A 15,076-nucleotide genomic window follows, 5' to 3' on the forward strand; every position below is an offset into this window, starting at 1 on the left:
CATATGAATTACAAGTAGGCATTAAGCTTAAAAAAAACCACACACACAACAAAAGCATTCAATTGTTAATAACGAGGTTGCACGCACACGTACGTGTATTATGAAAGATACTAATTCAAAGTACTGGGACATATCTGGCAACCAAGTCTCAACAAGCTTTCCCAACATAGCTCAGTATATCAGCTGATTCAACTGTGCTCAGCTAATCTTTCAGTGAAGGAGGGAAACGGACTAAAGACTGTTAGTTCTTTGAAAACTAGTGTGCATATCTTTATTGGTGAAAAACATTATAGAAAACATCTGACTTCAAAACCACTGCTTTCACACTGAGGAACACAGTTAGCTTGCACCACATTACCACTCACATTTAACCAATTCAACCAGTGCAAATCAACTTGTCTCACTAAAACATTTGTTCACATTCACTGAATAACAACACTGTTCACATACCAGTCAGACCAGGGCTCCACACATTTCATCAGTTTTTGGTCCTGGTAAATTGAGAGGTGGAAAGACTGTCTCCATTTCCCTCCCTATAATTAGTATGTACAGGAGGATCAGTTACTGTGCTCTCCTTGGAATGGAGGGCAGAGAGGAAAGGAAGGAGCAAGCTGCAAAGAGATGGAGGGATGGAAAGGTAAGGAGAGAAAGAGAAGAGGAAGAGGGCAAAAGAGAGACTGAGAACATGAGTGCTGACACTGCAGTCAGTCTTTTCCAGAGTTCACTGAGGTCATCAGAGGTCCTGTTAATATGTCTGGATTGCAAAACATGTTTGCAGCTACAGAACACAATTGTAGCTGAAGGAAATGTAAGGGAAACTGTGTGTTTCCCTGATGGAGAGAAAAACTTGCTTTACTATAGTGAACAAAAGCAGGTATAAACCAAATCTTGAGAGGGAACATACAGATACTGGATTTTCAAGCAGGGAAAAGACAAAAAAAATAAGTGTTTCTTGGTAGCAGCAGCATGTCATAACATTTCACAAACATTAATACTACCAACCTGTTACATTCCATCTTATAAGCCCTTCCTCAGTTCTCGTAGATTAAAACCCAAAATAAAATTAAACCTATCTCTGCCTCAGGTTCTGTCTTCACTCATTGAGAACCATCATGTAATACATAAATATTCTGTGCTTTCCACATGCTCTCTCGCCTCCACACGACAGTCATCCAGCATTAGAGGTCCAGAGGGTGACCATGTGACACTTGTTCTCAGAGTTCTTCTTTATGATTTAATTTCCCAGGCTTGTCCATGCCAAAAAAGGAGGATGGAAGGCCATGCACATCCCGCTCCCTCTTCACAAAGGCAGAAAAGGACGAGACACAGTTGCCGATGAAGTGGTCAGCACGGCCTAAGATGTATAGGTCCAACTGGGCCGAGTCTGGCTGGAGACTCACCACTTTCACCTGTTGAGGCCGGATACACAAATTAACAAGCATGTAAGGAATACAATATTGTAACAGTAAGCAAGTGAGAGTATTTCTCATTTCTCAACAATGCTAAAGATGATGTAAAAAATCAAACAAAAAAAAAAATGTTGACTGTAAAATTTCCATATCAGAAAAATTACACGTACAGTATTCTGCTAATTTGCCAACTGTGAAAAAAAACCTTCTTTGTAATATCTAACTAGTTACTTGAAGTCTGTTACTGTAGAAACAAAAGAGTCAAATTTACAGGTGGAGTTGCTTATGACACACTTGTGAACACATCACAGAGGCTTTATACACCCACCTTGCCCTTGAAGAGCTTTTCAATATCTCTGCTGTGGGATTCTGAGTCAGTGGCGATGTAGACAGAGCGGGCAGAGGCCTTCTTCACCCACAGCTTGACGGCCCTGCGAATCTCCGCCAGGTCAGGAAGGCACATGGTCATGGTGAGAGGCAGGGCTGTCTGGCGGTTGTAGCCGACACACTGTGGAGAGGCCATGAAGTGAGGCCCTGTGTCGCCACTCTTCAGCATTTTACATGCATTTTGCTGCAGTGGATGAAAAGAAAAGACTTAGATCTGACCAGTTGATGAAGGGGGTGAGAACCAACCAAGAACTGCACTGTACATTCCTGCAGATCGTAAAGTTACATATGTCACCCAAAATCTACCATGGCTCTAGATTGTAACTCAAAGGAAAAATCAGTTGACATTTATTCTTTACATCATCAACAAATCCCATACAAAGACTAAAAATAACAATGAATGTTCCCTACGAACAAGTACTGTGTGTGTATCCAAAGCCTGATATAGCTTATTCCTCTGTGGCACAGAGATCCACTGTTGTCCAAAAACTATTAAACACATCAGTGAGTCACAATGTTACACTGAGTGACACGTTCCTTTATTACCATGAACACACACACTCAAGTTTATTTTTGATTCAGCCACATATACACTACACTGTTCTGCTGCCCCAAATACTCATCAGAGCACCAAATGTGTATTAATCTGCTGCTGAATGTAGTCCCCAACAAATGCACCATTTCCTCCTGTTTGAGTAATGTTTGATGGAAAACTACAGTGGTCAGCTGTTTTAGAAAATGACTGAGTCTTTCATAAAAATCAGACTACACTTTTGTGAAGTGTAATGAAAAACGTACACTGCAGTAAGAATCAATGGGCTTGGAGCCAAGTGTCACTGACGAGGTAACACATTTTTAGCCACAGACATCAACATTTCCTTACGTAAATTAAAACATGATGTTACTTGTCCATCTATTATCTAGACCGCTTATCCGTTAAGGGTCGCTGGAGTCACCAATTAACCTAACCTGCATGTCTTTGGACGGTGGGAGGAAAACCCATGCAGGCACAGGGAGAACATGCAAACTTCACACAGAAAAGACCAGGGCTAACCAGGGCTCACACCCGTAACCCTCTTGCTGTAAGGCGATGGCGCTAACCACACCACCACCACGCCGCCCTGATATCTAGGTGTGAACAGATATATAATTGTCTGTATGTGAGCCTGAGTGATTGAGAAAATGAAACATGAGCCCCGATTACACAGAGATCATGGTATACTGGCATTAAAAACACCCTCCACATTACACCATCTCTGCTCTCTGCTTGTTTACACTGAACCAAACAAAGTTAGCATAATGCTGCCCCAGTGCATGATTTTATGTAACATGCTTATACGGCAGAATCAGAGGCATGATGTGTAACACAAGTGCTGGCGTCAGACGGTATCTATTCTGCCACAACATGCCCAACCCAAACCCCAGCTCATACATCAAGAAGCTCATCTCACCCAGTCGATGCCAATCCTCAGGTGAACGCCAACATATGGCCTGGTCAGCAAGGCAGCAATGTGCTCCTCTCCCTCCTTCACCATCTTGTCTGACCACACCACATAGCGTTGTAGACCCACATGCTCCTCAATCACAGGGAACTGTGCAGGGGCCCCAGGCAGTGCCAGGACAGGGTGCTCAGAGGGAGGGAACCTGTTCCAACAGGGGAAGCATGAAGACAATCTGCCTGTTCACAGCGTCAGAGGAGGCCACGTTTTTTTTTTTTTTTTTGATAAATAATCAATGGAGAACAGAAACCTCACCAGTCAGTCGATCAAGCACTGTTGCTTATAAAGATGTGAGATTTTTTTATGTCTTATGTCATCCATGATAATCCTAAACATGTCTACAGTCCAGTGGGGCACTGTACTCACTTTTTCATCCACTGAGGTTGGTGGTAGGCACTAAAAGAAATACCACCAAACAAGACAGATTTGTCAAATTCCACACCGACATACTCCCAGAATGGACCAAATGGGTTCCCATCCTGAAAATGAATCAGACCCATCTGTCAGTGTTAGGACAACGGTACAGTAACACTAGCCTCATAATTACATGGTTCATAATAATAGTCTTTTGGCCACCAGATGGCAGCATTTCACCCTCACCTTTTTCACTAACAACCACCATCATTTGTTAAGATAAGATAAATGTACTTTATTGATTCCGTGAGGGAAATTCTTGGATGTTGTTGATGACAAGGTAGATCTTAAGCCTTTATAGCATCAGCTTTCAAATAAAGCTAAATCTATGCTTCTTTACTTTCACCTTACTATTTCAAATCTTTCAGGAAAGAGAAAAGGTACATCAGTAGACTATGAAAGCAGCCACCAATATCAACAGATAATCACTAGCTAACACTCATCAACCACATGATCTGTTCCACTGGACCTTCATAGGGCAGGATTTCTTGTCTGCACTCCGCTGTGCAGCAGTCTCAAAGCAGTAGGCATTCCTCTGTCCTGAAGGCCAGTATTTGGGAGCCAGCTTCTCCATGAAGTCCTCCAAACTGACCACACGGTGGTAGGCAGACAAGGCTTCTAACTGGAAGAACTCCCTGTAGGGAACATGGACCTGAAAGTAATAAAGTAATTTAAAAAAGGGGGGTTGGTGGAATAAAACAGCACTGTCTAATTCAAGTTTAAAGCATAAGGCTGGTGATATTCTTAGTTGTTTTTTGTGTGTCAACAAATCTCATGAAAAGACCAAAACCGACAATATGCTACTCCATCTCTTAATACTTTTTAATACTAATTTCCAAAGGTAGCTGGCAACTGTAGATTTTTTTTTTTTGACCAAACAGGAGTAACTAGTGTATTTCTTGAGGACTATTTTCAGCTGCAGATCTGGTGCTCTAGCAGTCTGATTTTCTTGCACTTATGGACCAAAGACAACCATTTATATATACAGATGGTGTAAATTATTCATAAATTATGACAATATTCAGTTTAGGTAATATATACGGTTAACTATGCTTAATGGCAAAAAACAACCCTGCACCTGTACAGCATTCAACAATATCTACTTAAATTGATCCTGTATTTTTATTTTATTTCATTGTATTTGTTATTTACATGCCCAATTTGTTTTTGTTATTTATGTGACTTGGCTAGTGTAATCAAAGAAAAGGGTATCATTAAATGTATATCTGTTCATCTACATTATAAATAATCACATTTGTGTGACTGCACTCAGTGACAGTTCCTTATTTCTCACTGACTGTACTTACATTAGTGTAAGGGGGAGTGTGGTGACGGTACACTATCCAGGGAGGGACTGCCAGGGTTCGGTTCAACATCTTTGCAAAGGCCATAGATCCCAGGAAGTGGTCTGCCTGGTTTCCAAAGCGACCTGAACAACAGCAGCGGTCACTTTTGCACTCTTATTTGAAACTGTTCCAACTTTACTCATGACAAGAAAACGACAAGTTGAGCTTGAGAGAATGACTTGCTAACACGGCAGAGTAACAGCTGTATTGTTCCACTTTCTCAAGTTTGTTCTAAGCTCAACTAAGTTAGCTGCTAACTAGCTACTGTTTCGTTTCCTCTGGCGGTAAGTGTTCAAATGTTCTCGCAGTTGAATGTTTATTGACCTACACAGTATGTCGAACTGAAGACTGGCTCCTAGCACAGTTCAAACACTGGTATGGGTTTATATTTAGGCGTTGTACCTTTGTGGCTATAAAACGCCACTCTCAATTTGTGAATGAGTGAAGTTTTGGACTTGCTAGCTCTGTTCTGTTGAAAGAGTGCGAAAATCTAAGTATCTGCTACAAGAAATTCATTACCCATGCACGGGCAGTACAAAACGTAGCCATTCTCATCCCACTTCAGTTCTTCAGCAAAAGTCCGACAAGTTTGGAGAAAAAGTGATGAAACTAAAAATGTCAGTGAGAGAGCTTGAAGTGCTTGTTGCTTAACCGCCATTGTGGTTCATTTAATGTCCCAGCATGCACTGGCCTTCGCATACTTTTTCTTCTTTGGGTTCATTGAGGGATTTAAACGCGAGTCAGACCTGTGTCTACAGCCACCCACTGTACCGGAGGAGTAAAAGCATGTTGTAAAAGTGTGTGGCAGGCTTCACTGCATCCCTGGTAAAAACATTCAAAATTGTAATTGTATCCTTTAACCCGGAGAGATAAAAAGTAGTGTAGTAGGCCTATTTCCAGTATTTGTCATTCAGTACAAAGAAACAGTAACTTAATGTAAGTAAAGGAGAATCATGGGAGTCACTTACTGAAGACATGTCCAGACTCAAGTTGTTTTATATCTTTATAGACTATGAAGAAAATTGACTGACTGTAAATCTCATGAAAACTTGTTTTCAAGTAGCCTGTTTCTCTAAAGCATTAAGCAATGTAAGTTAAGCTTAAGTTTAACACTCAGAAACTCAGCTAATCTGCTTTAATCAGATTTAATTGATAGTGGTCCAAAAACATAAGTATATACCAGATAATCAGACTGAACTTTGAATCACTTTATTCATTCAGCTGGACATTGTATTCATATTGACTGATTACTTGCCCTGACCTTCTGAAAGTGAGTGATTACTTTTTACTGCTGAAATTGTTTTTAAAAAAATATGATTAATTATTGATTTAATAGTTATTTCTGAAAGTTGACTTGCAACAACTTGTACAGCTGTGTCAGTCTCATCCACACATATGAACATACACATGTCACCTTTTTTCATCAACATAGCCTGGTAGCTAGCTGTAGCTGTAGCCCACCTACAAAGCCCTGATGGGATGGTTGCTTTTCAAATGGACTGAAACAGCCATCAGTGGGTATAACACCAGACCTGTTTGAATCTATAGACAGATCAGAGAAGTTGGCAGCAAATCAGGGGCCAGACTAACACAAGCAGGCAAAAAACAAATAAACCCTTTCATCAAAGTTTGATTTAAATATTTCTAAATTCTGATTTGTGAGCTGAAATTTGTGACTTTGTGACTTTTTTTCTTTCTGAGCCCTGCCCACTTTAAACCAGTGGGAGCAGCAAAGACAAAAACAGAAATCTCTAGATGGAAATGATAACAAATTCTCTTTAAGCCATCAGTTGCTCTGCTGTAGATAACTAGAAATATAATATCTGTAACAGATCACTAAAGACATTACTAATCATTACATCATAACAGTATGATGTGAGTAATGTTGTGATTTTTCATCAGGGTGGATAAAGTATGAAAAGTTTTATTCCAAACTGAGACCGTTGAAAACTTGACACAACTCTTGCAAAATGAGGATGTGAGAATACACTTCAGTTTTTTTCTCCCCTGACATAAAGTGTTTTAGTGTATTTATTTTTTGCAACCAGACAGAAGAAAAACAACACTTTACCTTTCCAGTTATTAGTGTTCCCGACAATTGAGACATCTGAAAGCATTTAATCAAAGCACTGTACATGCATTAATACTCATTCAGTGGACTTGACAGCTCAAAGCCTAGATAAATGTTTCTGTGCCACCCAAACACTGGTTGAAATGAATAGTTGAATCTAATGTTACAGGAACAACATTCACTTGTTGAACTAACTCACACGCTTTAAAAATGAATAATGATGGGCACCAGCACATTTAAAGTTTGGAAGAAAATCACAGCTTTACAGAAAGTAAAACACTATATCAGTGATTCAGTAAAAATGTCTTTTGCTTATTCTCATCTGATCATTCCTGCAGACTGACATTCAAAGCGGTCACACAAAGTTCACACTGCAAAGGAAAAAAAAAGAATTAGACCTTCCTACTTTGCCTCTGATTCCTGGTGGAAATCAGATGGAGCCAATCAGTGCTATGTCCAATGATAAAGACAACATGAAACAATGAGCAGCGTTCCCAGAGCTCTGTCATTATTGGTTCTTCATGAGATGCTCACATGTGTGCTCAACATGCCCAAACCCAGTGTGCTGGGTAGGCATGGCAACATGTGGCCTGGGTGCGGTCTCAAACCTTTGTTACTTTCATTTAAATGTGTGGACTCTCTGCCAGCCTGCCTTGTTTGACTGAATCAACTGATAATTGCTTAAATATGTCACATTAAAGAGTTCATTATCTACTGTTGAGAGGCTCAGTGACACAGTTGAGCTGCATATATGATATGATCTGGGTACAATTTGTTGCTCATTATTACCAGGGATAATTGTATGTATGCAATTCAATTGTAATAATAGATTATTATGATCTAACAAAGAGCACATGTGGCCAAAACACACAAAAAAGTATTTCTGATTCTTGATAAAGGCTTTAATTTTTTTCTGTATTTACACCAAAATCCATGTCTGTTCTATGCGAGTTCTTCACAATGAAGAGTTGGGGAAGTTTTCTACTTTTTCGGGCCTTTGCTTTGAAAGATACTTAATCCCTCCACATCCTCCAGTTCAGCCAACCTAGTGTAACGTATTCTCTCTTTGTGTTCAATCACTCTCATTTTTCTTTTCTCTGATGCTCGACAGCTGGCTGTTCTTTCCTTTTTTTCCTGTGTCGTTCTCTGTGTCTGCTCCTCCCCCATCCCTTGAACACACACTGTTTTTCATTGTTAGAGATGACAGCAATGATAACAATGCAAAGAACCACAACTCACAGCCGGAGTACGAGATAGAGGCAGAGACAGAGAGACTTCCTTCAGGTGAACAAATGACATTCATCACAATCACCAAGTGAAACAAAAATGTATACCTTACTTTACTAAATATCTTTCCATTTTCTTAGCTATTTATAAAGTAGTGGTAATGGTAATGATTGTAGTTATAAATTAATCAACTAATGGTACAGTTGTTACGTAAAATGAGGTTGTACATTTTGTTGTTTTGTGTCTCTGACTCACTGTCCTGTGTTCTAACAATTTCATTTCCCTTTTTTAAAACAATAAGTTCCTCACTCTTTACTTTGAGAAGCTGCAGAGTAAGAAGGTTTGCTTTTCATCACAACATCTAAAGATGCATGTATGTCACCCACATTGCCTCTCTTCTCCCTCTCTCTTATCCTCTGCCTTGTTCTTACTCACTGCTGATGCAGAATAACAGGCCTAGCTCTCTGCCTGTGGCCTTTCAGAAGAGGGAAATAAGGTAGTCAACCTCAAACAATCCGCCTCCTGTTGACCTTTCTGTGTTGTTACTGACAACCTGGCTTTCAGTTCAACTGAAGGCTGTGACTAGCATGTGTGGTGTAATTTCCCAGTTTCAGCATGCAAAGACCAGATACATTTACAGCTGAGAAAATGTTCAATCCTCCCAATCTACAATTTTTCTACCAAATAGGTCTTTAAAACAAAATAAGGAGCAGGAGAGAAAGTTTTCCTCAAAATAATTAAAAACAAATCTATAATACAAACTACCAAAAAAGTAAGTAATTTGATCTCTAAAGATTAAAATTAAGTTTTAGAGGAGTTGAGAAAACAATGCAAAACTAAGAAAACTCTTTTGACCGAAATGGTCGTTTTTACTTTTAATTTTCCTCTCAGCTGTGGATCTCTTGTTTGACAGCAGTGTATGGATATAAACTGAATCTAAGATAAAGGTAATAAAAAAGCAACAAAACTTACTTTGGCTTCAGAAAACCAGCCAAACCTAGTAAAACTCTGTTAAGAAAACAAATTCCTGCTTTTAGTTTCAGTTTGTCTGTTTTCCACTCAGCTAGGGTTCCCTATGACAGAAGTATCTCTAATGACTTAGATGAAGATGAATTAATCTAATCATGTGGATTTAGAGATGTTAAAAATTTAGACAAATCTCTCAAAGCACTAGTGACAAAATTCCCTTTATTTTTATGTTTCTCTCAGGTCCACCCATTTGGTGGAATTGTGGCTCAGTACATGAATAAATGAAACTAATACAAAAGTTAAAAAACAAATTTTGGCTCAAAAGATTTATTTAGATTTAATTGTGCTAAGACAAAAATCCAAAAGTAACAAGGCTTTTAACGAAATCCCTGTTTTGAATTTTAGTTTTTCCCAGTTGGGATCACTCTATGACAGCAGTATGTTTTAGTGACGCAGATAAAAACTAAATCTACTATTAAAATATTTTTAAAGAAGTAACACAATTAATTTCACTGTGAGGTTTCAGTTTGAGTTAGGTGTTAAGAAAACTTGACAAAACTCTTTTTTTTACAAAATGCCTGTTTTTATTTTTATGTTCTTTTCAGCTCTAACTTAGACAGAGTCGTGTTAGTTACTGGTTAAAATCTGAATTTTACATGAAACTTAAGGCAAATTCTTTTCAGCCCAAAAAATGTATACACATTTAGATGTGTTGGGAAAATAACTAAAACTAAATGTCTATTTTTATTTCTAGTTTTCCTCTCAGGCAGGATCCCTCTTTTCTGTGGCATGCTTTCATGATATGGATAAAAACTGACATACAGGTAACAAAAACTTTAAACTGAAAAAAAAGTTAATTATGCAAATTTATTTTTTTGTTTTTCTCTCAGCATCCCCCTCTTAGCAGCAATGCATCTTAGAGATGTGAATAACAAATCATTTTAAAATAAGAGTAATACGTAGGTAACAAAACTCAGCTGTGAGGATTTATTTCACCATCTCCATGGTGTTGCAAAAACAGGCCAAAGCAAAACTCTGACTTTTATTTTTAGTTTTTCTCTCTGCTCAGATCATTCCATGCCAGGGCTGGGCTGTAGTAACATGGATAAACCCTGATTGAAAATAACAAAACTCTAAAGGTTCCCATATATTTAGTCTCAGGAAAACTAGAAAACTGCTCAATACTAACAAATCTCTGTTGACAGAATACATATTTTTAGTTTTACTTTACCTGTCAGCTAAGACCCCTTGTTTGACAGTAGTCAGAAACTGATTCTAACATAAAAGTGACAAACAGGTAACGTACTCATTTTGCTTGTAAAGATTTACTTAGAAGTGTGAGAAAACAAACAAAACTCTGTTGAAAAAATGTCTTTCTTTATTTGTCCAGTCAGGGTCCTCCTTTGGCTGTAGCTTACCTTAGTGATGTAGATTAAAACTAAGAGTGAATATGAAAGTCAGGAAATCTATCTAATGTCAGGTTTTGAAGATTTATTTAGATTAAGAGTTGTTAAGAAAACTTGACCTAACCCTTAAAACTCTTGTCATTATTTTTAGTTTCCTCTCAGCTTGGATCTCCCTTTGGCAGCAGCGTGCCTTCATGACATAGATGTGTTCCACCCATCCACCTTATCAACCTGCTGCAGACCGCTGGTGTGGGCTGACTGTGACCTGATACCCCAGCTCATCACAGAGGAGTCGGTCCCAGCTGAGATAGACTTCCCCACCTTTGCTGTGCCTGTGTGAACCCTGAAATTATCACACACCAGATGCTCAGTGGTTGGATGATATACACAGGATGTGATCACTGGTTATCTCTCAGTGCAACACCACTGTGTTTGACATCATCTGAACAGGTATTAGCATGTGGCGCAACATTTGTGCTTTGCACAGTAATCACATAGACATTTGGGGTATGTGCTAAAGTAAATATGCTTGGCTGTTGGCCGTGCTGTGGCACTGGGCATTTACGGTAGAATTACAGCCAAATATTAATTTATATTTTAAACCCTGGTGAAAGCAGAAATTCTTAAGCCTTTTGGGTAAAAACAGAATAAATTTAGCCTCACCCTGAGACCCATGGCTCATTAAAACACACTATATAGGGTAACAACCTATTTTTACACAGCTATAATTAAGGAAATGCTGGCCCAAACAAAACTGAGTGAGAAAATAATGTATGTCCACAACGTGCCTCAGTCCAATGTCTGTAAAAACTGGAAGGGATGGTGGTGTCTCTCTCTTTGTGTCTCCCCCCCCCCCCACCCCACCCCAATCCTTTCAAAGCTGTTTATCGCCCATCTCCACTAATGTAAACCGCCCATCTGTTTTAAACAAAACACATAAAAACACACACATAGTCATTTCCCACCACGCCAGGCCCTGAAAGAAAGGATTGCTGGTTATTCTGGTGGCAAGGAAATACACTCCAGATGTGAACAAATTGTCCCCCTTACTAATTGCCATTGTATTCGCTGATGCTGATTTTGGATCGCTTAGGTTTGGGTAGATGGGGCTGAGAATGCTTGCCAGAACTTGATAAGTGCATGTGTGTGTATTTATTTGGAGGCTTGAGAGTGTGTGATTATGAAGCTATGGTGTTAAAAGAGGAGCTGTGAGGTAAAGGGTGTTAAAGGAAGGAGAGGTAATTTGGGATGACACCAGAGGAATAGTTGGTGATCTGACTACTGTTATACCCAGCAGGCATCAACAGACACAGATGTTTCTGCTCAATGCCTGATGAAGGCTTTATTTAAAGGAGCCCATTGCTTTCTTCCGTCCTGTCATCATAACTTCTGAAAGGCTGGCTTCCTTGTCCCTTACAGTGCATCTAATCAGGACTGATTAGGTGTGTGGTAGCCAGAGACATGCAGGGGAGTGGCTGTTCTGGAGGCTGCCCCTGCTGTCATGTCGGTTTCTGCATGTGAAAGGTTCCATAGATGGTCTGGAGAGATGAGAGAGACAGACAGAGAGGAATCAGAGGAAGTCAGCGCCACGGGATGATGTGGCGTCTCATCAGACAGTTAAAAATCACTCCACAACTCTAAATAACAGACCACCATGCAACTGCAATCAACCTGACTGTGGTCGCACCAACCACACTGCAATCCAAATAAACAAACAGTGGCATAATGAAAGAAGACTCCCTCTTTATGCTGGGAAACTACTTCACCTCATCCATCTTCAACCTTGTGTTTCTCTCTATCATCTATTCTTGTCCAGTGTCAGTTTGTTTTGCAGCATCCTCACATGAGAAGCTGCAGGAGAAAATGGAACACAACAACTGCATCAGACTGCAGTTGGTCTAAAGAGAGACAATTCCCCCTGAACAGAGCATTAAAACAACCCTGATAACCATGGATCATTTGAATGACATTCATGTAACTCAACGAATCAATGACACTGTAATAATACGATACCACACAGACAAAACCTTTTGTTATATACTCACAGTAATTTTATTTTTAGACTGATGAAAAATATCATACATATATATATGTCATGTGCAACTGCTGTATAATGCTGCCTCCTGTAACACATGTCCAGTTTACTGTGAAAAAATGTAACTAATGTGAATCAGATAACATTTGACATTCTCTCAATTTCTTTATTTACTATGGGCTAAATAACCAGTTGTCTTTGGTTTTATAAGATTTTAAACACTTTTAAAAAGTTTTCTGTTTAATGACTGTGTCTTTTTGGTAGTTTTGACTTTATGTTTAGTTTTCATAAATTATTGGATTAAAAAAGGAGAACATTTACAAATAATTATGTGTGGTATGTGTTTAAAGGATTAACCCAATTTCTGTAACAAATTGCAAAGAAATAATTGCATCAATATGGTCAAATATCCATGTCTTTCAAACCTCCACATAAAAGTCTCATTGGATGTATATTGTGGAAATGTATGATGATGTACTGTATTACTCACCCTGAGATCATTTTAATATTTTAACTTCAGCTCATTACTTAATCTCAACTTCCTCAATTTAAATATCTCATTCTTTGTAGTTCTTTAATTGTTTTGTATTGTTTATAATGAATGAATGAATGAATGAATATATGTACATTATACATACATACATACATTCTTAAGTAGTCTGTTTTTTTTTTCCTTTTACATTAAGTTATTATCATGTTTCACTCGGGCTGCTGTTACAAATAAATGTTTGCTTCAAGACCATTTACTTGGTTTTTTAAAGCCTAATCGAAGGTTTAACGACATCCTTATCTTAACATGAACCTATTGTGATTTTATCCCTCCAGAGCTCCACAACTCAAATTTGTTTTGAATCCCGTTTTTCTTGCAGTTATGTTTGTATTTGAACAGGACAGCAGCCCCGCACAGAAAAATAAAAGTCCGACCGCTGGGACGATTAAAATAATACCTGCGGAGTTTAGGTCCAGCATGATGACTGTCCTCACAGCTTCTCTGACAGGAAAAGCCTCACTACACCATGTTCACTCACTGCTTCACCACACTGCAGCAACAGGTAAGCCTATGGTGGCTTAGGAGGCATTTCCCTCTGAACAACAGGCATTTTCTACCCCGCTCCTTCTGTATTGAACACGCCAAAAGGCTTTTGATGCTTTCATGTTCGGTCGGAAATGTGACAACTATGGTTGCACGATTGATTACCAAACAAAATGTGATTAAATATAACTGGAGTTCTCTGTGGTGCTGTAGTTTCATTTATTCAGTGGTCATACATCAGCTAAAAGAGTACATTTTAACAATGTTTATTTAATAATTTAATTTAAAAAATCAAGCACTTGCACTCAAAGTATAGACTCACATTGTATATTTCATGTCAATCATTTGCTAAATAAATCAACAGGCATACAAAAAATCTGCATATTTAGTTAGAGGTAAATAAACTATTATCTCCAACAGTAAATACAAAGGCAAACGTATTTTTCCTATAAATCTGAAATATGAGCAGGCGGGCTGCACTTGAAGGCAGCATTATTGAAGACTCTTGCTCCCCCACCCCCCATACTCACTCTCTCTGCACAAACACATTCACCCTGCGGGCTTGGTGGGGCTGTTGGAAGCCTGTGGAGGGGCTGGGAAGAGGTGCTGGGGGGTTAGGGTGATGAGGAAACGAGTTGATGTGCCCTGGAAGTAATTCTTTCACCCCCCCGAGAAAAAAAAAGAAAACACAAGGTGGGAGAAACGGGACCACCACCATCCTTTAACACGTGGGGACCCGGGGCGACCATCCATATTCCTGCTGATGAAAATCCTACTCGTTTTCTTCCTCTGTGTTGTCACTTGTTGACGCTTTAACACAAATAAATAAACAACATGAATGTGCAGAAATCATGATTCAAGAACATGTTTTATGTTGTGTGATTAAAACACGTTTTTTAACATAATGAATTAACGACTGTTTTTTTTTTGTTTACTAACTTTTTTCTTGTGCACATTAATCATAGTTCATAGGACATTAAAAACATTATAAGTACAGAAGGAAAAAAAAGTTAACTTAGCCAAAATAAATGTAGGAAAATCTCAGTATTCAATTATACTGTTAATAGATTTTGTTTGTTGATGTGAGTTTTTTTCACACACTTTTCCGTTTGTAAAAAGTCTGTAAAGCTGAGTAGAAATCGCGGTCATACGTTAAAATACACGGATTCATGTTGTGAGTGTAACTTTTCTTTTGTACTCACACTGAAACGTGCAGTTTCATTGAAAATGTGCTGTTAAAAGCTGTAAAACAAATAAACAAACCTTACATTTAATAACGA

General features: G+C 38.7%; 1 protein-coding gene and 2 long non-coding RNA genes across 7 annotated transcripts; 1 reads left to right on the top strand and 2 right to left on the bottom strand.

Moving 5' to 3' along the window:
- Nucleotides 1-239: 239 nt before the first annotated feature.
- Nucleotides 240-5,743, bottom strand: pofut1 (protein O-fucosyltransferase 1). The gene is made up of 7 exons (XM_018679283.2): nt 5,575-5,743; nt 5,017-5,138; nt 4,179-4,361; nt 3,662-3,774; nt 3,248-3,440; nt 1,738-1,980; nt 240-1,409 (listed from the first exon to the last, which is right to left on the bottom strand). The coding sequence occupies exons 1-7, from the start codon at nt 5,711-5,713 to the stop codon at nt 1,215-1,217; spliced, it is 1,188 nt and encodes a 395-aa protein (XP_018534799.1). The 5' UTR covers nt 5,714-5,743; the 3' UTR covers nt 240-1,214.
- Nucleotides 5,145-13,500, top strand: LOC108885104 (uncharacterized). 5 transcript variants are annotated; one of them, XR_001961200.1, is made up of 5 exons: nt 5,145-5,339; nt 8,325-8,410; nt 8,800-8,849; nt 10,077-10,146; nt 10,880-13,500. It is a non-coding gene; the product is annotated as an uncharacterized LOC108885104 (long non-coding RNA). The 5 variants fall into 5 exon arrangements; XR_007813364.1 differs by lacking the exon at nt 8,800-8,849 and having other exon boundaries at nt 8,238-8,410; XR_001961199.1 differs by lacking the exon at nt 8,800-8,849.
- Nucleotides 10,687-14,703, bottom strand: LOC108885099 (uncharacterized). Its single transcript, XR_007813363.1, has 3 exons — nt 13,711-14,703; nt 12,495-12,579; nt 10,687-12,266 (listed from the first exon to the last, which is right to left on the bottom strand). It is a non-coding gene; the product is annotated as an uncharacterized LOC108885099 (long non-coding RNA).
- Between the last annotated feature and the right edge of the window lie 373 nt (nt 14,704-15,076).

Source organism: Lates calcarifer, linkage group LG6 (assembly GCF_001640805.2).
Source record: "Lates calcarifer isolate ASB-BC8 linkage group LG6, TLL_Latcal_v3, whole genome shotgun sequence".
NCBI classification, from domain to species: domain Eukaryota; kingdom Metazoa; phylum Chordata; class Actinopteri; family Centropomidae; genus Lates; species Lates calcarifer.